This window comes from Branchiostoma lanceolatum, chromosome 7 (genome assembly GCF_035083965.1).
Source record: "Branchiostoma lanceolatum isolate klBraLanc5 chromosome 7, klBraLanc5.hap2, whole genome shotgun sequence".
NCBI lineage: Eukaryota > Metazoa > Chordata > Leptocardii > Amphioxiformes > Branchiostomatidae > Branchiostoma > Branchiostoma lanceolatum.
The window spans coordinates 9,179,053-9,202,345 of NC_089728.1; the positions used below are offsets into that span (position 1 = coordinate 9,179,053).

The 23,293-nt window shown below is 42.9% G+C and overlaps 3 protein-coding genes across 5 annotated transcripts; 2 read left to right on the forward strand and 1 right to left on the reverse strand.

The window, feature by feature from the left end:
- Nucleotides 1–128: 128 nt before the first annotated feature.
- On the reverse strand, nucleotides 129–2,380 carry LOC136439074 (uncharacterized). 2 transcript variants are annotated; one of them, XM_066434230.1, is made up of 3 exons: nucleotides 2,040–2,380; nucleotides 1,780–1,889; nucleotides 129–1,593 (listed from the first exon to the last, which is right to left on the reverse strand). In XM_066434230.1, the coding sequence occupies exons 1-3, from the start codon at nucleotides 2,092–2,094 to the stop codon at nucleotides 613–615; spliced, it is 1,146 nt and encodes a 381-aa protein (XP_066290327.1). In that variant the 5' UTR covers nucleotides 2,095–2,380; the 3' UTR covers nucleotides 129–612. The 2 variants fall into 2 exon arrangements, with proteins under 2 accessions (XP_066290327.1, XP_066290328.1); XM_066434231.1 differs by having other exon boundaries at nucleotides 1,780–1,876; nucleotides 2,040–2,375.
- Nucleotides 2,381–3,406: 1,026 nt separating this feature from the next.
- LOC136439060 (aminopeptidase N-like) lies at nucleotides 3,407–15,480 on the forward strand. The gene is made up of 22 exons (XM_066434209.1): nucleotides 3,407–3,608; nucleotides 5,046–5,277; nucleotides 5,779–5,923; nucleotides 6,089–6,244; nucleotides 6,442–6,559; nucleotides 6,670–6,796; nucleotides 7,182–7,336; nucleotides 7,853–7,966; nucleotides 8,105–8,239; nucleotides 8,415–8,480; nucleotides 8,610–8,675; nucleotides 8,969–9,150; nucleotides 9,284–9,369; nucleotides 9,563–9,705; nucleotides 9,860–9,915; nucleotides 11,411–11,561; nucleotides 11,768–11,844; nucleotides 12,167–12,274; nucleotides 12,652–12,819; nucleotides 13,521–13,661; nucleotides 14,045–14,126; nucleotides 14,498–15,480. The coding sequence occupies exons 1-22, from the start codon at nucleotides 3,450–3,452 to the stop codon at nucleotides 14,639–14,641; spliced, it is 2,811 nt and encodes a 936-aa protein (XP_066290306.1). The 5' UTR covers nucleotides 3,407–3,449; the 3' UTR covers nucleotides 14,642–15,480.
- Nucleotides 15,481–16,332: 852 nt separating this feature from the next.
- On the forward strand, nucleotides 16,333–22,208 carry LOC136439067 (mixed lineage kinase domain-like protein). 2 transcript variants are annotated; one of them, XM_066434222.1, is made up of 10 exons: nucleotides 16,333–16,806; nucleotides 18,189–18,309; nucleotides 18,726–18,908; nucleotides 19,328–19,502; nucleotides 19,705–19,817; nucleotides 20,090–20,322; nucleotides 20,521–20,657; nucleotides 20,926–20,975; nucleotides 21,191–21,334; nucleotides 21,541–22,208. In XM_066434222.1, exons 1-10 carry the CDS (start codon nucleotides 16,441–16,443, stop codon nucleotides 21,579–21,581), a joined length of 1,563 nt encoding a protein of 520 aa, XP_066290319.1. In that variant the 5' UTR covers nucleotides 16,333–16,440; the 3' UTR covers nucleotides 21,582–22,208. The 2 variants fall into 2 exon arrangements, with proteins under 2 accessions (XP_066290319.1, XP_066290320.1); XM_066434223.1 differs by having other exon boundaries at nucleotides 16,335–16,806; nucleotides 20,090–20,301.
- The last annotated feature ends 1,085 nt before the right edge of the window (nucleotides 22,209–23,293 follow it).

The window sequence follows — 23,293 nt, forward strand, 5'->3', positions numbered from 1 at the left end:
TACGTAATGGCAGGGGTATCCAACTAGGCACTGTCACGGAGCCCCTGTAAATAGGCGGGTGGTATCTAATAATAACATATCTCTCACTCCCCAATCAAGTTTGTTCTGAATGAAATCTACAAAATGACTTCCCAGAGGGTTATGTCTTTTAATATATATCAACTTTAGTACAGTATTAGCAGCTGGACTGCCGAAGGTAGACAGAACGCTGTCATAGAGGTTGGACATTGTGAAAAAAATCTAGGAATGCACAGGAAGCTTCGATACAAATTCAAGTGTCTTGTCTTGGTCTTTCTTGCGCTTGATTTTGTGGCTAGAATACGGACAATGTAGGGTTTGAAAAGAATGTTACATTCTAGGGAAGACTAGGGCAGAGAAAAGTGTTTTTGTAACGAATCATGCCATGAAACCTGACAATAATCGTGATATTGTATGGCCTTTACAAATTTTCCCGGGATGGCGTAGAATGTATAACAAACACACACAGTTCATTCTTATAGTTTACAAGAACCTGGTGAGGAGATCAGTTTTGTTGTTATTCGCCTGTGTTTGCGAACTTGAATCCCGTCATGCATCATTCTGCCGTTTGTCCCGAGTGTCAGCTTCCTCGAGCTAGTCTTGAATTCTTCGTCTCTTGGTCGCTCGAGCGTCATGGCCGGGAGATTCTGTACCCTCAACCTCATCAAGACTGTCCACTGCTGTTGCTGCACGACTCCTGCTTCCGGTGACCACAGACCTTTGCCAGTCACTCCCATTACCCTTTGCGTCACAGGTCCCGGATGGAGAGAGGTCTGATGCCACGTTCCTGTCCTGCGCAGCACGTGTCGACTTCACAGTTGAGCGCGGTGTGTGGCACTGGTACGCAGGGTTAGTGCTGCGTATCGCTGTTCCCGCTGCCAGACGTGCATCATACTGACATGATGCTTCCAACTGTACGTTAGGATTGATTCTGGTGTTTCTCGTACTAGCACTGCTTGTCTGCAAATTGTGCATGTGGGGAGCCAAGAGGGAATAAGGACCCGACACTGTCGTTCTGTTAGGTTTCTCTCTTGGATAAGCAGATCTAGATGTAGGACTGGACATGATGACGTCACTGGGACGATTCCTCCACGCATATATGGATGATGCAGAAGAACGAGCAAACTCTGTGGCAAGCACCGCATTGGTTAAGGGACCTACATATGGTTTGTCGTGAGTTACCGATCCCGTTGAAACGTCCAGGAAAGACATCGGAGACGGTGCGGCAACAGGCTGCGCAACATCAACCGTTCCCGCTAGGCCGAAGTGGGATGCTGCAGAGGATGTGTAATGTCCCGATGACGCACGGGAACTTTCGATAATGATAGGTTGTAGTGATTTTGAAAAATTACCATCCAATAACTTGCCGGTATTATGACCGAGCCCAACGGCCATGTAGCTACTCAGACTGTTGGACAGATCTCCAGCAACATCTGAATCTGTAGATAGATCACCAGACGCGTCTTCTGTGCCGGAGCTGCGGCTAGACTCACCGCCTGAAGAACTTCTACCGTCCGATGGTGTTTCCGGGCCCGAGAAGAGCTGACGACTGAGAAAGCGGCAGGGGCGATTGTTCTGGAAAGATTGATAATGTCCTCTTTCAAAATAATTAATTCAAATTTGAAAGCAAATAACACAAATTGACTTGAGTATCCCTACTCTATAGTACTACATCTTGCTTCAGTTTGATGCAATGATATATACACGTCTTTGGTTAGCTACTTTGAAGAGTAACAGCCCGATAAAAACAGAAATGCTCACAGGTCTGGCCCTCAGGTCCTGGAGCCAGGATGACGGCGTATAGTCGTGGTCGTGAAGACCAGCAATTTGCATCTTCCACATCACCTTTGGCGGCACTCTGCAGCGGAACTCTGAAAACATACATATGGATACAAAATGGCTCTGAGGGGTGAAATTTCCGAATCGTCCAAGGTGTAAGAAGTACGATAACTTCGCACGCGTAATACGCTAAACCAGGAAAAGGAGTTCAGTTTGGCTCCGAACGCTGTCATTGTACTCACCTGACAACACATCTGTTTGGCACAGAGAAGGCTCAGATGTAAGGCTTTCCGGCATTTTTGTTGTCCTTGCTATTGTTGTTTACACCACAACTGTAGGATATGAAGTTCCTTCTGACTTGGCGGTTTCCTCACGTACTATATGATGGAAACTTTGTACTTTTCCAACAAAATGCCTCAAGAGCGAACGCCAGGCGTCTGTTCCTACGACAAACGTTTGTAACTATGGTGAATGGTGTTCTCGAAGGATCTGAATGATAAGTTCTAAAGTTAGATACTCTAGAACAAGACTACACTGTGCATATAGATCTAGTTCGGTAATGGGTAAGGCGTCAATTATTAAAACCATGTTTAGCTGGTTTTGATACAGCTCTTTCTCGTTTTCTGTGAAGCGCACAGCCCCCCCCCCCCCCCCCCCCCCACACACACACATACACACCCCAGTGACAGAATCTGCATAATGTTCACCCAAATGATTCTTCCAAACATTGACCGGGAAGGAGGATAGAGATAGAGGACAGGGATCACATCTAGACTATAGCTGTGGTATAGATATGATGACAACTGAATATATAGCCCTTGGACATGAAGTTGTCGTCCTTAAATCTACATAAGGCATTCATTGAAGTGACTTGTAGTGACTTGCTACCATCTGTATGATAGGGGCATGTATACAACACCTTTATGCTAATAGTAAGAACAATCCCAAATAGCTAACAGAGGCGTGTCACTGGCAGGCCTGTGAACAATTATCAATCTTAGAGAACGCCGATTCTTTTAGCTAACTCCAACTCTGCTGGAACAAAGGAAAGGGGGCGTGTAAGAGTAATTTCGCTAACCCTATTGACAGGGAACAAGCGGTGCCTTGTCTTGGTACCTGGTACCTGGCAAAGTACCTGGCAAACAATACATAAACCATTAAAACACGCACTATTCAGAAAACCTTGCCTATAGGAACGGATACTTCTATTTTTCTCAATCTCTCTGTGTTCTTGTTTTTTGTATGAATGGAACGCGTTGGTAGAGCGCTGTAACATGTGGAACTCTCTAGTTAGCCATCAATAGAGAATCTACACTTGTCTACCTACCCTGGCGCTCTTTTACTACATGGAAAGTTTGATGTTACATATTGTTGACACTTGAGGTTGACGTGATAGTGTGTACACCCGATTACAGCAAAATGAGAAAAAAATGAATCATGGAAATCATCGTTGCAGACAATTAAAAATATTGCCTAAAGACTCAGATTTGATCAATATTATCACAATTAAAGATCAAAGTTGCTGTACTTCATGTCATTTTCCAACTGAGGTTGTTGCAACTTCTGGCTGGTTAGTTACATTTGGTTGCTTTCCGAGTGAGTCACACACGGATACACAATTCAAACCGGCGGGTGTACTGAAGCGGTTCAGCATGACGAGCGGGAAAGTTGACGACGAGCCGTCCACGTGGGACAAGTATGGCGTGAAACTCGTTTCCGCTCTCTGTGTAACGCTCTTGGGCATCGGTCTCATCTTGATCATCGTGTTTGAGACCCAGAGAGCCGGTCCCGCGCCCAAACCCTGGCAGCAGGTGCGTGTATTTACGACTGTTATCAATACCGTGTTTGCAGTCTACAAACGTATTTTGTAACAGACGAAACAAACTAAAAGTCACGAGCAAGTTGGAGGTTTTGAGATCTGCTTGGTCCTTGTTTAGATGCGGATTTAAACGGCTTTACTTGTAAAGCGTTGTTGTATTCATGTGAAAGACTGATAGCAAATCAGGTGTAAAAGTAGTGAAAGTGATTTAAACACACACATACATAGGCATGTACACGTCCTTGTGGTGTAGAAAAATGTCCTGTTGAAACTCAACGACCGCTAGACACGCGAATTACAACGTTTTCAAACAAGCCATAGCATAAAGGGAACTGCTACTCATTTGGGAACTGTATGTTATAAATGACTGCAAGCCAACGATTGTTAAAATCGCGTATCCCGCCTCGATAAACACTCTAGGCAGTGATATATTACCATGCATGCAATGTCAATAGTGTGGTGCTATGAGTTGAAGGAACTGAAATGGTACAGTTTTTACAAGGCATTGTCTTCGACTCATTTCGTCATGTGTATCGAAGGAGTTGTCAAGCAGCAGACAAGCCGTTGCCCTTTATTGAACACAGGATAAGTGCTAAAAGCAACACGCAGAAGACAATATTGACTTCACTAAGAGCTCTATAAAAGTAACGGCAAATGTTGGCGATGAGATTACAAATAGAAACGTTACTGCGAATCGTTATTACAGTCGCAGACCATGTAGGTATAAAACAGGTCGCGGCGCCGATCATGAGTTACGGCACGGTCGCATCAGTCATAAATCGTCGTACGAGTTTATTTGATGTCGTAGAATTTTCAAGCTCCAGCAGGCTGTAACGTAACTTACCGCCGACAATGATCCAAGGCAGAGTTTTTCGCCAAAAGATAGCTAAATTGTGCAGTACACATGCATGACTATCTCAAGAATGCATTCAGGTTGCGATCGTACGATGATCGCCTGATAAATGTTACCGTGCCCTTAACAAACTAGCGATAGAGAGAGACTGATAAGAATACACGTGCACCGGCCGGTGTTCTTGCATCATTCGGTAGTTATGCGGATGTCGATAAACCATGTTACATGACTGTGGGTTAGTCATTAACCAACTCCTGCTATGACCTATTGTGCACTAAGATGTGGATTCATTCATAAACTGATAAAAGTTCGCCTGGCCGTGACCGTGGCCATGGCCCGACGACTGGTCTATGAAAGGGTCGCTAGTAATGTTTACCCTGGTCGTCGTATGGCTCACTTGTTATTTACAAAAAGAGGCGTGTTCAAAGAGTGTTTTTTGTTAAGTATGTCACTGCGTCTATAAAATGACTGCACTGTTATGTATGCACGTAGAGTTCAAGCGGCTATTAAACAAACTGGTAGAGAAAATTTTCATGTTATGCTGGTATAACATTTTTTTTGTTTCAAATTTCGTAGTTTCGTTTGCCGGACACGCTAACCCCCATCCACTACGATGTAGAAGTACGACCTGACTTGACGACGTTTGTCCTGACTGGCCGGGTTGACATCTCTGTCAGGTGTGCTACGCCCACCAGTTACGTCATCCTGCACAGTTCGGATCAGGAGATTGACAGGAATTCCGCTCCAACCGTACAAGGGAGCGATGGCCAGAAAACGCCCTCTGTGACGTCATGGTTTCTTTTCCCTGGTGGGATTCTTACCAAAATAAATAAAACTTGTTCATTTAACTTAAGTTATTGTCAATTCTTAGAAAATCGGGGGCTTCCCTCATCTTTAACTACCAATGATAGACATACACGCTACACAGTCTAATCGTAATTCTAAAGCCCCCCTCTCACTGGACCCGCGGCACGCTGGCGACGTCGCTGCGTCCTAAACTGGATTTGTGTTACCCTTGACTTTATAATGGGAATATCATTCAAAACGTACATTCAAAACGTACAAGTATGCCCAAAAAGACAACAGAACACAAATTTTAAAAAGATTCGTTTTTTGTCGATAAAATTTGTTGAGTGCTTTGTCAATTCGATCGGCCGCAGCGACGCCGCCAGCGTGCCGCGGGTCCAGTGAGAGGGGGGCTTAGACACAAAATCATTACAGTAAATGATATTTCCCCTATGTCTTTTTACTATCATATTAATTTTGTTTTGTCGCCAGTTGATGTACATGCATTTTAACCCAATCCCAGAGAATGAATTTCTCGTCCTGGAACTAAGCGAAGATCTGAGAGAGGGTGAAGTCTACACCATTACCGTCTACTTCCGCGGTGCGGTACGGGCGGCTCTCAATGGGTTCTACAGGTCCTCCTATGTCAACGAACAAGGACAGACAAGGTGTGCCTTTTCATGATTTTAAAACGTTTTTAAAGTAACAATATGACATTTGCTTGAGAAATGAGTAGAATGCTGGAGACATGAGTAGGCATTCTGTCCATAAAAGTTATGTGAAACCCTGTACTTTTGATAAGTTAACAATGTTTTTCTACTGTTCACTTGCAGATACTTGGGAATAACCGACTTTCAGCCCCAGGATGCTCGGAAGGCCTACCCGTGCTTTGACGAGCCAGCTTTCAAAGCTACCTTTAATGTGACTGTGGTCCACCAACAGGAGTACACTGCACTGTCCAACATGCCCCTTGAATCCACCGAAAGCAGGTATGATAAGCATTCTGTATAGGCCACCGTTTCACCGCGAACTTAAAATCATGACAGGGGTTCTGTTCGTAAAGTGTTGTGTTGTATGATCGAAGAAGAATCAGTTTTTCGTTACAGTTTGTGCACCTTGTATTGTGCATGTGCTGTTGAAAGTCGGTTCTGTAGACCAAACCAGACGTCTGTTGGCATGTTTACAGAGGAGGAGGCTGGGTTGCTGACCGGTTCCAGAAGATGGTCAGGATGCCGACATACCTCCTGGCCTTTGGTGTGTCTGACTTCGTCTCTATCAACTCCACCACATCAACAGGGATAGCGGTAAGTGTGACAAGATTTTGTATCTATTTTTCTCCCGATTTGTGGCACTTCGTTTCTGCAAATCTCTATCGTGGGTGGTTTCAAACGGAGTGGTCTTACACTGTCCACAGACGAAGATTTGGGCCCGCCCTGAGTACATCGCTGCCGGGATGGGTGATTACGGGCTGGACGTGGCCAACAGAGTCGTGGCGTACTTTGAGGACTACTTCGGCGTGCCCTTCCCGCTACCTAAAATCGGTGAGTGTCCTATGATTCTCATGGTATGAGTGGTTAAAAAAATCACACATTGACGCATGAACATCTGCTTGTAGCTGTACTTTGAGCTCTTTCATAATCTACTTTTAACTTTAGAAGAAGAAGAACTTTATTGCACGATTACTGTAGCAGGTACAGAGTATGGCAACAACAGTTAACATAGAACAAGACATAAGTATGGAATTATACTATTCAGTGCAACAAAATGACTATCTTAACAAAGTCTACGTACTGCCATTCATGATCACCATTTTAACAGAGGGGACAGCGAACAGTACAACATAGCACTTTTGAAAACTGCAAACAACCGATGTTATTGCTTTTCTTATTTCTGTTTTAAAACATCTGAACCTCTTGTTCTTCTAAGACCACATCGCCCTTCCTGACTTCAACTCCGGCGCTATGGAGAACTGGGGCCTGATCACGTACCGTGAGACCAGACTGCTCTACGACACCAACTCGCCCTCAGCCACCGTCAGGAAGGCAACAGCGCGCATCATCGCTCACGAGCTGGCTCACATGGTCAGGGAAATTCAATCAGATAAAAGACGTCAGTTTCTTATCGTTATTGGCTCCGTATACGGAGTTTTTTTGTTTCCGGTGTGTCTGTTTGTTATGTTGGCGTGTGTCCATAGCTATGTGAATACACTATCAGTACAGAGGTAGGAAATGAGTTGGAAAATGATTTCACTACAAAGGTCAGACATGTGAAAGTGACAGGAGGTGATATAACTAGTCGTTAATCAGACATGACAGACAGTCCATGTCATTGGGACAATAGAACAGGCAACTGATTCACGCCCCCGATGTTTTGGTCTGTCTCTCTTGATGATCTTGTCGAAGACGAAAGATCTTCTTGTCTCCGTACCCATAGCCTTACTAGCCTAAGTACCAGACTCCGTAGTGACCGCTGGCTCTAAAAATCGTCCGTGGTTAGCAAACGATTTTTTGAGCCAGGGGTCACTACGGAGGCTGGTACTTAGTCTGTACTCTGTAGCCTTACACCGTTACCATGTCCCGTTTTCTCTCCTACGATAGTGGTTTGGTAACTTGGTTACAATGGAATGGTGGGACGGAACATGGCTGAACGAGGGCTTCGCCAGTTACATCCAGTACAAGGGTTTGGACTTCGCAGAACCGCAGATGAATGTGGTAACATATTTCTCCTCTCTAATGAATCTATCATTTGCGTTTGATATTTTACACTTTGTTGGCTTATTTTGTGCTGTCTTGTCTTGTCTTGTCTTGTCTTGTAAAATTCTACCAGACCTCATTTTCAACGATTTTCAGATGGAGCACTTTGCGTATGACAGGTCCCAGTCTGTCATGGTCGACGACTCTCTGACGTCATCCAATCCAGTTTACCGACCAGTCACCACCGCTGATGACGTCACGCAAATATTCGGTAGTATTATATACAGCAAGGTAATGTCCCGCATATTTTTCCATTATGAATATAGCTATCATATCAACTCCTTGACCAGTGAGTGTCATTGTCATTAACAATATTGTCTGCAAGAGAAGCGGGCCGCATTTCAGCCAATGGAAAAAGGATTACTGATCCAGTTTTACCGAATATCTGAATGTACTTTTACCACAGGGAGCTTCCATTTTGAGGATGTTGGAGAACTTCATAGGGGAAGAGACATTTAAGAAGGCCTTGAAGGTAATTTCCCATCATAACAGCCAACAACATATTTAGACTTCGATATTGAGCATTTCAGTTTTCCCGTTTTGTTGAAAAGTATGGTTGCAGTGTACTCCTTTATTCTTCCGTTACCTTCCTCTCCGACAGAACTATCTCAGCAAAAACGCATACGGCAATGCAGTGCAGGATCAACTGTGGGCGGAGCTGACCACGGTAAGATCTTACATCATCCTCCAAGTACTGTGTGAAACCCTTAAGTACATGTACATGTAAATAGCCTACTGTTTGTTCATCCTTTGATCCTGATATGTTCCTCGTAACTTTCACTTAGCGTTAGATCCAGCGACAAACAACGACTCACGCCCGTGTCTTGAAGCCTGTTGTTTGAGATCTGTGTCCTTTGGCTAACCGTCCATCACGTTAAGGGAGTTCTTCATGAATGCTTCAGTTGTTACGTCAGTTTGATTGACTAACACGTGTTCTCTTTCATCCCAAATGTCCGGCAGGCGGCCAGAGAGGACGGCCAGACCGACCTGGACGTTAAAGCTGTGATGGACACCTGGACACTGCAGATGGGTTATCCTGTGGTCACCATGACCAGAGACTACACTCGGGGGACGGCGGAAGTGACGCAACAGCACTTCCTGGTCGACTCAGCTTCTACCGTTATTGTGACGTCCGAGTTGGGGTAAGATAATAAAGACAGACTCTTGTGTGACGTTCCCATTTCAGCGGATTATATGTTGATAAAACATGGAAAATTTACATGTCTGTTTTATTAAAAAAGACAGCTCGATCAAATGTGTGTACTGATTTTCCAGGTATCAGTGGTACGTACCTCTGACCTACCTAATACAAGCGAACCTTGCAAACACACCTGTACAGACTTGGATGGCTCCTAATGAAGGTATGCTTTGGGTTCACATTGCTGTGATTATAGACTATAAAGTCACATTCTCTTTCAGCCATCATAGTATCAGTCTAAAGCCTATCCCCACCTCCCATAACTGTGTAAACTTGGAAGTGCATCATCAATCACTTTCCTTTGAAGAAGTGTATTTTCTGTATGTACCTACATTGGCGTCATGTCGTTTGTCCAGGATCTAAGGTGATAACTATACAGGGTGCTTCTGCAAACGAATTTGTTCTCGCCAACATCAACCATGCTGGCTACTACAGGATCAACTATGACCCCACCAACTGGCAGCTACTGGCCGACCATCTCAACGGCGATAACTTTGAGGTACATACATGAATGGAAGAAATGACAAATTCTGGTTATTGAGTTCTACTGTCACACACAAACATGCAGTTTTATAGATATGTATACAATGCTTGATGACACATACAAGATAATTTCCGTCGTGAGATCCTATTAAACAGAGTATCTTTTGCAGGATATCCCTGCTGACAACAGAGGAACACTTGTTGATGATGCCTTCAACCTTGCAAGGTAGGGTAAATGATATAGAATCATTCAGAAATTGGTAACAAAATGGTTTCACTTCGTCTCTCTTCAACTTAGTCATCTCACAGACTGAACAAGAGTCTTAGGACCCAAAATCTCCATGAAACGTTGTTTTTCTATTAAACCAGTTCCCCCCATTCTATATCGCTCAATGGTATGACCCACACTGCAAGGGGAGAAGTCTGACCTACTTTCGCTAGTATAAATAGCTACTGACAGGTGGGGTGCCACATGATAACACTGCAGATATAGATTTTCCTCATTACTTATGCAAATTAAGTCCAATTTGCATAATTTGCAGTTCATTGTATACATCTCTGCTTAAGCTACCTGCATAGGAAATAACATGAAAATCTGTCGCTCCTTTCTTCAGTTATTCTCCTTTGAAGATTTTGACAAATACGCCATTACAGTTCCAGTGACAAATACCAGGGGGCCCAAAATCGACCTTGACCTTTATCCTCCCGACACCTACCCACATACCAAATATCATTACAATTCATCTACACGTTCTATAGTTATGCTGATTTTAAGCATCCGGTGACACATACATACACACACGGTGACACAAACATACACACACGCGCACACACACGCAAACACACTAACTTTGCATGATTTGCACTTCAGTGTGTACATCTCTGTCCAACCTACCTGAGTACCAAATAACATGGAAATCTGTTGTTCCTTTCTTCAGTTATACCCCTTTAGAACATTTTTACAAATAGGCCATTGTAGTTCCAGGGACACAAACCAGGGGGCCCAAAATCGACCTTGACCATTTCCTCCCAGCGCATACCCACATACCAAATATCATTACAATCCATCTACACGTTCTACAGTTATGCTGACTTTAAGCATCCAGCGACACACATGCAAACGATTTACCTCCTTACTTATGCAAATTCGGTCTCATTTGCATACTTTGCACTTAAGTGTGTACATCTTGGTCTAACCTACCTGTGTACCAAATAACATGACGATCTGTCGATCCACTCTTCAATTCTTCTACATTGAAGGTTTTTAAAAATATGCCATTGCAGTTCCAATCACAAATGCCAGGGGGCCCAAAATCAACCTTGACCTTCCTCCTCTTAACACCCACCCACATACCAAAAATCATTACAATCCATGTACAGGTTCTACAGTTATGGTGACTTTAAAGCATCCGGTGACACATACATACACACAAACACCAAACGCAAGCAAAACAGTATATCCATGAAAAAGCCTTTTTTCATGGAGATAATAAAAAGAAAAGTTGAGATTCTAACTTCGGTACACAGTGTATAGCCTGGGTGCCATTCTAAAATACTATCGGGGCTCCTGTGTTCGCTACCCTGAACAAATCTAGATAGCGAACGCAGGAGCCCCGGTAATAATCTAGGATGGCACCCAGGCTACACGGTGTATACAACAATGATAATCTTTCCTCCCGATCAAGTAGCAAGGAAACTTTACCTTTCGCCTGTCCGTACAGGGCCGGAATGTTGGACCTGACCACGGCCTTGAGCATGACGCAGTACCTGGTCAAGGATAGGCACTTCATACCATGGAGCATGGCGCTACGGGCGACTAGCTACATCGAGCGTGTGGTGGGCTCAGTACCTGACATCTCCGACCTATGGGAGGTAAGCACGAATAAACGGGATATCTAACAGTCCTTACTATTTATGTTGATTTGTTCAATTCTATTCCATTTAGGCAATTCACAAAAGATTGGATTAGAACTTTTAGCTTATAGAGGCTTGGTCATGTTCTCAGATGAGATGAAAACATAAAGGATCTTTGCTGCATTAGGTGAATATATGCATCCTTCTCTTGTGTTGCTTTCCAGCCCTACATGCGGCAACAGATCAGTCCATTCTACGAGGAAGTCGGCTGGACCTTTCTACAGGGCGATTACAACACAGAGTAAGATTATTTTCCTTTCTAAATACACTCAGCGTTTTCGTCTACGTAGTATGATTATAGAATTAGCAAGATGGAGAATAAGGAATCCGTTTATGGATTGCAATGCAACACGAAAGTTTTTGAAAAGCTCAGTCAAAAGTAACATCATTATTTTCTTTCAATCAAATTCTGAACAAGATGGTTTTGCCATCTAAACGCTGAAGGGCGGCTCATTCAAGAAGTCATTTGTGCAACAAGTCAATATATCATAGATTAATAATGCTATTAGAATACGTCACATTGTCATTCGCATTGGCATTACCTCGATTATTATATTATACAGGGTTGGGCAGGTCGTGGCGATCTCTAATGCGTGTGGGTACGGCAATGGAAGATGCGTGAACAACGCCACCATGATGTTTGATCTGTGGATTAACACCAACAACAATAGGTAAGATGTGACTAACGTTAGGTAGTTATTAACACGTTTCTCAGCCTGCATGACCGTCACACATATTGCGTGCAATGATCCCCTGTAACGTTACGTGATGGCGTTTAGTACCAAGGACAGCTCTGTTCGTCAGTAAACAACTACCAGGCAGGGCAGTCTGCTACGCGTCTATTCTATGGCATTGTTTGTGTAACTGAAGCCAGTATGATGGTTCCCTGTATGTGGATGGCCTTCAGTACCAAGGACAGTTCGTCAGTAAGCAACTACGACAAAGTTAATTTGCTTGTGTGCACAGCTCCTTACTTGCCCATTTCAAAATGAAATTGACCATTGTTTGTGTAACTGAAGCCAGTCGTACTCTAACATTTGCTGAGCAGTCACATCCCTGAGCGGCTCAAGTCCACTGTGTACTGCACGGCTATCAAACATGGCGGCCGTCCGGAATGGGACTTCGCCTGGCAGCAGTACCTGACGGCCTCGGCCTCAGAACAGAATCGCCTGCTGTCTGCCATGGCCTGCACTCGGGACACAGATACATTAAACACGTGAGTACAATATAGTATTCCCATCAAGTTTGTACAGATGTAAATATGCACTTAAGGGAGCACACACCAAATTTCTTGCCCCCATTGAAACCTATAGTTAAAAGGGGTTTTTCATCGACGCCGCGTTGAAAGAAAAAAACAATTCCCGGAAACAACACCTATATAGAAAGGAAACATGTACCATACGGTCTAACTTATCTGATTTATAAGAAAATTCTAGTACTTAAGATTTCACAATGATAGTTTTCCCGAGGTATGTCGAAAGCCCATAGCAGTGACGTCATCGGCCAAGCCGCCATGGACGAGTCACTGTTTGAGGCCTCGGAGCGATAGCCGGAAGCGAAGATCCGTCGACAAAAACGTACCGAAAACAACCTATAGGGCCGGGGTTGAATCTTATACAAACAGTGATCTGGATGCACCACCCTGATTTTTCACTAAGTAACCTGGAACAGAAAACTAGCTAAAAAACCCTTATTCCAAAATATTTGGGACTGTTAAGCATTACGTATATGAAGGTACATTTACAGGATTGATTGTCTTTCCATTACTACATTACACGATTTGTAACTTTTAGTAAGCAAATAACTTGCCAAGAGGCAACATTTTCTCCTGCACTTGAGAATAGTATGCTGCATGAGGAGTTCCTAGATGGCCAAAAGTAAAGAATGGAAAACATACCAAGAACGTTCATGTTTCAGCTACTTGGAGAGAAGTCGTGACGACAGCTTGGTGCGGAGACAGTCCGCTCCGCTGGTCGTGGAGTCCGTCGGGAGGAACAGTGTGGGCAAGTCTCTGGCCTGGAGCTTCCTCAGGGACAACTGGGACTTCTACTTTGACAAGTGAGGACAATCGTACCCTTACCACTTACATGTGCCGTTACACGTCAAATTTGCCTTTTGTTTATTACCTCCGATCCCGTTGTAGTTTACATACGATTATTTGTTGTATTATTTTATCGTAGTAGTAGAACGTTTTGATTTGATTTCATTTGATAAAGACATACAGTCAGGGTTACACAACTAATCGAATGCTGTTACGAAGGGCTAGCCTTGGTAACTCGCAGGACACGAAAATAAAATACACATTCATTGTACAAATGCCCATAATTCTTTATCACTCCACAGCTAAAGATTTTAACCCATCAACAACATTACAATTGTAGCAAGTTTAGCTCTCATGTTCCGGCTGGGTTGGTTGATATCATTTGATTTATCACCCACAGCTACGACGGCACGTCCTTCACCATGACTGGTATTGTGGAAGACGTCACCAGGCAGTTCAGCACCCAGGAGGACCTGGATGAGGTTGGACCAAGATTACAAATTTCAAGACGTTAATCATGCAATTATAGTCTCTCAATATGTCAATTTATTGTGATACTAAGATATACTGTGTGGAGAAAATGGGGAGAGGAAAGTGGATTGGTTCTGTTTGTTTAAATGTCAGGAACGGTAACAGAATGGATATCATCGATATTACCTTGAACTTGAGTCTTGAAGATACAACAAACCTGCGTTCTTATGATGGACTTCCCGTTAAATTTTTCACTTGAGAGCGGGTTCTCTCATTATCACAAAAGACTAGTTCATGAATAGAACGAAACTGAGTCTGCGCATCCATGGTTTGGGGTTGGATTAAGTCTAAATTTGAACTTGTTTTGTTCCCGCTCGCTCAGCTGGAGACATTCCTGGCGGCCCATCCCAACCAGGGCACGGCTACCCAGGCCTTCTCCCAGGCCGTGGAGAACACCCAGGCCAACATCAGGTGGCGCCGGGACAACGAGGACAAGCTCCGGGCGTGGCTACAGGCACAGCGCTAGAGGGGGGTAGTTTACATCAACATGTTTCATCATGAGATATTGTAAATGTGGAGAAGTTTGCGGGGATTTAATTTCGCGGTAGGGAGAAAATAAAGTGTTCGCGGTGGTTTTGAGTTCGCGTTTGTAACAATAGAAGCGTCATGGTCACACAATGGAACGGCTTTTCGCGGTGGCATCAAGTTGGCAGTAAGAGTTCACCGCGAAAAGCACGAACATAAAACCACCGTGAACATTTCTGCATTTACAGGCAGTATACGATTTTTCCACTTTTTCAATGAATACTATATGAATTTGAATACTTAATGAATACTTTTTGGATTTTATATATGATACTTGAAATTGGTTTTGTGTAAGATTTTTCCTCAGATTCCGAGCCCATCTAGGGTTTTACAAGGCTCTATACTACAGAATTAATGACAGATAATGATCACTATGTACTTTTTGGAGAAAAGCACCTCTGTACTAGAACTAGTCAGGCTAGGACTGAGTTTTCAAAGATGTGTGGTCCTTTTTGGGCACAGTTTGACGTCTTGCAAATTGAAAGGAATGAAACATAATCAGTTGTTGCCATGCTAACGGTTACTATCTGATATGATGTTAAAACAAATACTAATATCTTAATCGCATTTTTGCTACAATCGATCAAATTAACTGAATGTATAAAGTTTGTGATTGTACCTCTATAGCACCGAATAATGATTTGTTTGTTGGTTTATTACTAGTAGTTTTTTTGTTTGTTCTGCATAGATACAAAATGTGATAAATGACAAAGCCGCACTTTTGGTCGACAAGCGGGGCACAGTTTGTGTTGTGTGGGTATAACACAATATGCCATAGGATCTTGTGGCACGTGGTCTCTTTACTATAGCGAAATTGTTGGAACACGAAAAATGGAGTGGGAGGGTTAAAAACAAAGAATCGCGTGTGTTGAATATCAATATGAAAACGGAAAAAAACGGAAAAGAAAGTTGGCAATAACAGTGAGTGCAGAACTACAGAACGCACAAGTACATGAAGTAGAAGTTAGTAGCTACTCGGTCTAGAGGCGGCGAAAAGGACACTGCATTTTCACACAACCCCTGAATCCGGATCCTTCCCAGTTGGCCATTCCCAACCTATTTCTGAGAAGTCATTGATGATCATTGATCCGTCTTTGGGGACTGAGTCAGCGGGGGGGGTGGGGTGGGGCGAGGGACCTTTTGCTTCTAGTTTCTGATCTCTCAGCCCTGCCAAACTGAATAGAAAAGTCGAAATAGTGAAACGTTTTCTGTATTTCCTTGTATGCCTTTAAGTATGCTCCATAGGACTCCACGGCTGAAGTAACCTAACCCTACACGGGACAGCATGGTCAGTTTTAATTTCCTCCTCGGTGGGCTGTCGGACAAACGACACGCCCCGCCAAGTAATGGCATGCCAACATTAGCATGTCATTAGTAATCTTTTGATGCACGCCGAACGGCATCTTGGGAAAAATGGACTGTACCAATCTCATCGAAACTGTACTTGGGGACTGAGTCAAACGTCAAACTGTTACTTGGTTTTCTTTAAGTGCATTATCAGAGCACCGATGAATTTGTTTGGCTACAGTTGACCGCAATTGATATCATAAGTACTCTTCTTATTATCTAATAGTCATTATCATCCGTTTATAACCACCGTCGCCCCCTATCCAAGTTGCGTCACCCCTACAGGGGACTTTCCAGTGACCTATGGTCCTCGGGGTAACTTCCGGGTTTGTTGCGAAGTTGGACAAGAACGGAGAGACGTGCAGATCGAGTCGCGTGGTGAGAATTTAGAAGATGTCTGACCCTATATCTGTTCTATCTACCATCTTCAACATCTACAAGTCTATAGCGCAGATCGTAGAGGAGGTAAAATGTAACAGGAAACGTTGTAAACGCCTAAAGGCGAGACTGGACTGTATCGTGCCGATAGCTCATGACGTGTACACCCAGATCTCAGACGAGAAGGACAAAAAGTCGTACGCGAACGCCCTGGAACAGCTGCTAAGCTGTCTGAAGTCTGCCGAGTCCTACATCCAGACCTTTCGGGAGAAGATGGGGATCGTGAAGAAGGTGTGGACGCGCGACCAGGTGAAGGAAGACTTCGACGCCTTGAACCAGAGGTTGAGCGACCTCGTACCTGTCCTGACTATGGGTCTGCAGGTAAGACCTATGCGGTATTCTTTCTTACACAAGTTTCCAAAGACTGAGCAAGTAAAACGAGTTAACAACGATGAAAAGTTCAAGTTTGGTAGTGTGTCAGAAAGGGGGTGGGCGCTCTTGAGGATTGACCTATTAAACCAACGCCAGTGATATTAGATATTGTGGATGACCCAGGCGTCTTATATATATGTACGAGCTGTATGTTTTTACCAAATACTAGTAAACGATGCATGAAAATCGTACACTATAAGTAGGATAAGTGTCCAGAAAAGTACTTCTATCTCTCGCCAGACTTGTACGTATTTCATAATTAATTAATCATTCGTTCAAATTTCACATTGGCAAAATTGAGGGCATCACGGAAGTCTGCGTCATTTTTATTTTATTACTGTTATTTGCATAAGATGACGTTGATAAACATCCTCGTACCTCCGAAGTGAAACAAGTCTTTCCACTGCGAGGTGTGATTGGTTGCAAAGCAGCATTTCCGTGAAAGGGATTGTGACGTATTTCCGCTGCCGTTTCCTTTATATTCATGCCGAAATGCTTGCATGTATATCTTATTTCCTTTAGAATAGATATGATACATTCACCTGTCAAAATATGTTACACTGACAAAATACATTAACACTAAACAAAGTTCAGCAGCAGGCGTATAGAGTACACGTACTAATAGATAGTACTAATAGAATAATATATTCACCTATCAAAATATGTTACAATTGACAAAATACATTGACATTAAACAAAGTTCAGCAGCAGTCGTATAGAGTTCACGAACTAATAGATTTTTTTTACATCCATTACCTCGTTATTAATTCTTATCCGAAATTCTCTAAGCTTACAGACAAAGAAAAGACTATTCTTCTTTTAACTACCAAAACCCCACAAATTATAGAAAAGGTGGTACATTACGTCTTCCATTGCTTACAAAAGAGAAGTCAAACCCTTCACTAGTTATAGACAATTACTAGTTTAGCCGCTTTTATACCTATTTTGTGCCCCGTTCTTTCTATCTACGTTATTTGCAATTAGCCTTCGGGCAGGAATTTACAATAAATCTATTACTATTGAGCCTGGGATCATTAGCCGCACCAGTCTGTATTACACAATCTATCTATGCCATGGACCATACATTGGGTGGCTATCATGCTACTATAGTATATATTTAGTCAGTATAGAACCGAAGGTATATAGTAGAACTTTGGTTATGGTTGGCCCAGGGCCGGAAGTGCCACTTCGGAAATGTCCCAAACTCCAAATATGCCATATTCAATGTTGCTGTTTCTTTCTTTTTTTCTTGTTTTCTTATAAAACATATTTAATACTGTTCGAAACGTGCGTGTGTGGTAACGTCACAGTAACGTCATTTGCTATCCCAGGCCGAAACCAGAGGGACAGTTGACGCCATGTTTAACGAAGAGACGAGAGGGAAAGAAGATAAGGAAGATGAAAAAGATGACTGGCAGGAGATGTTGGTTCTACTGAAGAAGATGCAGACAGGTATTTCGATAGTCGCTCCTTTTTTGATAAGAGTAAATGTGTTGACAAGGTCGATCGGCTATCGGGGGAACGTGGGTTTATTCTGGATGTCATAAACAACTAAACATGATTCGAAGGTTTATGTGTCTAACTATACCCTATTGTCCGTGAAGACTGTTACTGCTAAGTCCCTTGCAAGTAAAAGAAAATATTTCTTTCAACGCAGTCACATCAGGAACAAGGTAAGGTCATCATCACAACGGTATTGCTACAAGTTAATCTCTAGCTCTCGGTCACTCCGGTTTGAGAAGCCTTGTTTCCGCCTTTCTTTCTTTTCTTCATTATAAAACGTATTCACTTAGCACTGTCCTTTTAACCATGTTGCTCACACTATTATTCCCACAAAAGTGGAGGTAACTCTTAAACCATGTCAACAGATGCGGAAGCCATGAAGGAGGAAATGGAGACTAGCTTCGAGGGCATAAACGAAAAACTAGACGAACTGGACACCAAAATGGAGGCGAAAGCTGAAAAGGCCGATGTTGTGACAGAGAAGTTGGAAAGCGTTGACGACAAACTGGAAGAACTCCGCAAAGGAGTCCAAACACTTCTCGTTACAGGTGAGTGGAGACACAAACGACTAGCCGTGAAGTCGTTCACGATACTACAGAGGTTTTTTTTTTCAATCGCTGTCACTATGTAGTGTTCAAGGTTGGAATGATGATATCAGTTCACATTTGATGAAAACTTTTCTTCACAGGCTTTTTGATAAGCATGCAAATAGTCTTTGAGAAGATATCTCCTTTGCCACCTTATGTTGACCTCTGACTTCTCCCGCTCACTTTCAAGTTCACTACATTTAAATTTTGTGTAATTTTCTGTTTACCAAGTGTATAAGTTTGTGCTATTTACATTTCATTCATTTAATTTGATATGTAAGTGGGCTCCAGGCAGAATAGTGTCTCTCTATGTAACACTAATGGAGATCTTAATAAAACAAACAAGCACATAAACCACCGATTTATTTCTTGTGACATAGACTCGGGTAAACCGAACACTCACCCCGTGGACGATCTGAAACTTATCACCAAGGACGAGTTGAAGTTCCTCAAGGTCATCGAAAAGGGCAGCATAGACACGGTGTACAAGGCGCAGTATCAGAGGACCGAGGTTGCCGTCAAGAAACTGAACGTTCCAGACAACAGCGCCGAGTCGTAAGCACATTTTCATTTGATTGCGTCTGTACTATTTTGATTTCGAATGTATATAGCTAAAAAAAAGGTTTTGAATTATGATATATGAAGGGCACACGTGGTATCATCCTTAATGTAAACTGGTTGGCCATATCTTTATCATGGGCGACTCAGTTTGCCCAACGAAAAATGTTGTTCAGTGTTGAAAATTTCTGCTCTTCAGTGAGAGGAACGTCAGCCTTGTAGTCGCACGGGAGCTCCGGAAGGAGGCGGAGATCATGAAGAAGGTGGAAACGGAGAACGTCGTCAGACTGTACGGGATCTGTACGGACCCAGGTCAGTACAGCCGTGGTACAGTCGGTCTTACAGACTTCGTAACTGCAAGTAAAACTTACGGAGAGCAAAAGAAAGCTTACGACAATATCAAAGATTACGATGACAGGAAATATAGGATTGAAAAATATAGGAAAGGGGACTGCGACAAAACACGACATCACAATCTCAAAGTACAGCGATGTTTTTAAACTTTAATGAAAAGGGACTTTGCTTAGCCATTGTTGTACCTAGTCTTCGAGATATCAAAGTCGTCAACCTGTTCCTTCCCACAGGTAACTATCTCATCGTCATGGAGTACATGATGATGGGTTCGCTGAAGACCGTGCTGAAGAACACGGGTATCCAGCTGTCCTGGAAGCGGCGGATCCGCATGGCGCTGGAGGCCGCCCGCGGGCTGTACGCCATCCACCACGCCAAGCCACCCATGCTGCACATGAACATCTGCTCACAGACCTTCCTCGTAGACGAAGACCTCCATGTCAAGGTGTCACAACTTGGAAATCTTGTAAATATGTACTGTTAACTTCCGTTTATGGAGTTGGTTTATTGTAGTCAAGCCAACATACGTTTCAGGAGGCTCAGACTGAAACGAACCCACTGAATCTCTAGACGAAAGAGAACGCACGTATCTCTCATATACAAAACAGTACCGATCTCTCTACAGCCACGATTTCACTAACATAGAAATGCCCTATGTTTTTAGGTATCTGACTTCGGTTTCACCAAAACCCTGTCGTCGGCTGGCAGATCCGGCCGCCGGAGGAGCTCGCTTCGGTACGTCGCACCCGAGCAGCTGGCCAACATCAACCACCCCACAGACTACAGATGTGAGATCTTCGCGTAAGTCAAATACTTCCTAAGAAAAATACTATTTCCGATGCTAATTCACCAGACAATGACTTAAAGTATATAGCATTGAAGACCAAGATTATATGAGACCAACAGGGGCATAAAATATCATTATTTTCTTGATCAGTTTTTATTTGTTGACATACAAGTTTATCGTTCTCTGCAACACTCATAGACTTTTACAACATGTCATACTTTGTGAAATATTTCAACGACTTTGCCTTATATATACTTTCCACTTTGATTCATGTCTCTGCAGGTTGGGGATCGTCATGTGGGAGATCGCCACGCGGGCAGAGCCATATGCAGGTACACTGATTTGAAATAGTGACGTCCGCTTTTTTTTAGTAAACAATCTTCACTAACAACTTTATGTAGAAGTGCTTGTGGTTTGTGACTGACGTCACATGTGCCTTAATGTTTGGCAAAACGATGGAAATTTCAGTTCGAGGCTTCGGTTACAACCCGTACCCCTATAAACCTTCACGGTCCATTGATCGGTATAACATATCGTCTCACAACAGGTATGGATGACAGGACCATCATGAAATACGTCATGAAGAACGGAACTGAGCCAGTCCCAGATGGAGCCGAATGTCCAAGTCAGTACCGGGACATCATTGGCGACTGTAAGCAGCACGACCCCCTTCTCAGGCCACTCACAGGCGGTAAGTCCCGTTAATGCAAGAATGAATGGAATTTCCACCAATCTCTTTAAGGACAAAGTAGCCGCATATTCCGGAATTAAAAGACTTTCATGTGCTGTAAAGAAGCATCTTCAATGTGTCGTTTGCATAAGATATTGCTATTATATGCCATGTTGAGGACATTATCATCTCTGATGTAAATATAACATTAGCCTTTCCTCTTTCAGATATTATCGACAGGCTTCAGATACTGTACAGCTTCATGTGATGTCGCGAATACGTGTCAGTGTCAGTCTGTCTAAACAATCCTTTAGAGATTCTGTGGATAGATTAACATTAACGGAACAAAATAGGTGCCTTACGATCCCTGCCGGAGTCGGAAAAAGATCGACCCAAAATAAATGCATGACGTTCGACCCCGAGAATTCCATGGGAGGAAGTCGTATGTCAACAGCAAATGACGAAATCAAAGTAACAACACTACAATGGAAAGATTCCGGTTTACCCTTCTTGGTGACAAAAGTGGCAAGACCGATGGCCGAACGATGCAAGGCGTCAACGGAACCACCGTTGGACGTGGTCGCTTGATTACCGTACACAATCCCGGCCGAGCAGAGCCGGTTCACCGCGTTTAGAAATGCTACACAAGTCATTCATGGTCACAACATCCTTGAAATGAAAACAAATCCACCTTGTGTCAGACAATAAGCGCCTGTTACATTCAAGTAGACGATAAGATTTCAATGAGATAAAACTACATCTTCAAAATCATGGGACGCAAATAGCAGCAAAGCCATTTGTTAATCTCTCTATCTAATAGAACAAAATAATGATTTTGACATTGTATCCTTTGATGTTATATCAGAATCATTAAACATTGTTCTTCTTGTGTGAATCTTGATCATGTTGAATGTTGCATGTCAAGATTGAAGTGGTCATGAAAGTATGGTTAGATTTAGATGGCTGTAATAACTGCTTTCAACAATGTATGATGAAAAGTGCTCTCAGATTTAGAACGCCATCAAGTAATATTATAATACTTCCCCTAGGGCGTCTAGATCTATTACAAAGCAAGCAATCTGTTGAACCACAGGTCTCTGGGTCTATTACTAATATATTTCAGGATTCCCTGTAGGTAAGGGAAATGAAACATACTAATAAAATTTTGAAATGGTCCATTCTGGGCACAGAGGGGTATTCTTTAAGAATACATAGGGGTAAGTAACGTTACATGTATATGATAAGTATTCGAGTGGGGGAACTATACGCATTTGAAACTGTAATTACATCAAAGAAATCCTGGCAGAATTCTTCGCATCGATCAAAAGCGACCCTAATGCATTATTCAACTGCAGTACTGCAGTACATGTATACATAGAATGACCAAATGATGCAGTAATATCATTACCCGTTGGCACATGGACCGAAACCTCCGCTGGCTGGGTCTGCCCCGGATGTTTCTCTCCCTATATAGAAACGTTAAAGTTGCAAACCACAGTATTTCGCCCATAGGGATTTACAAAGTGAGAAGCTTCAACGCTTCAAAATCTATAAGACTTGTCTTACAGTAATTTTTCCCCTCAGGAAGAATAAGAATATCCAATTCTTATTTAGAATTCTCTAAAACTTCATACCGTGGAATTGGGGAACCACGTGCACATCCTCCCCCACTTGGTTGCTCCGCACCCTCGCAATACTTCCCCTTGTGATTTTATCATAGAAAACCCCCGGATATCCATCAACCTGTCTCTTGTCTGTAACATCAGACCAAACCTCCTTGATCAGACATTCTATCTATGATGTGCTTAAGTAGTTCTACAGAACAACTAATTCAGAATCTTAACTCTCATAATTACAGAATTTCGTTTATAGATTTACAAATTAATAGTTATTTATTAATCAATTTCTACATTTTAGATCCATGTACACAATACTTCTTGGTCGTAATGAGTAGGCTGAGAATGTATGCAGACATCATCC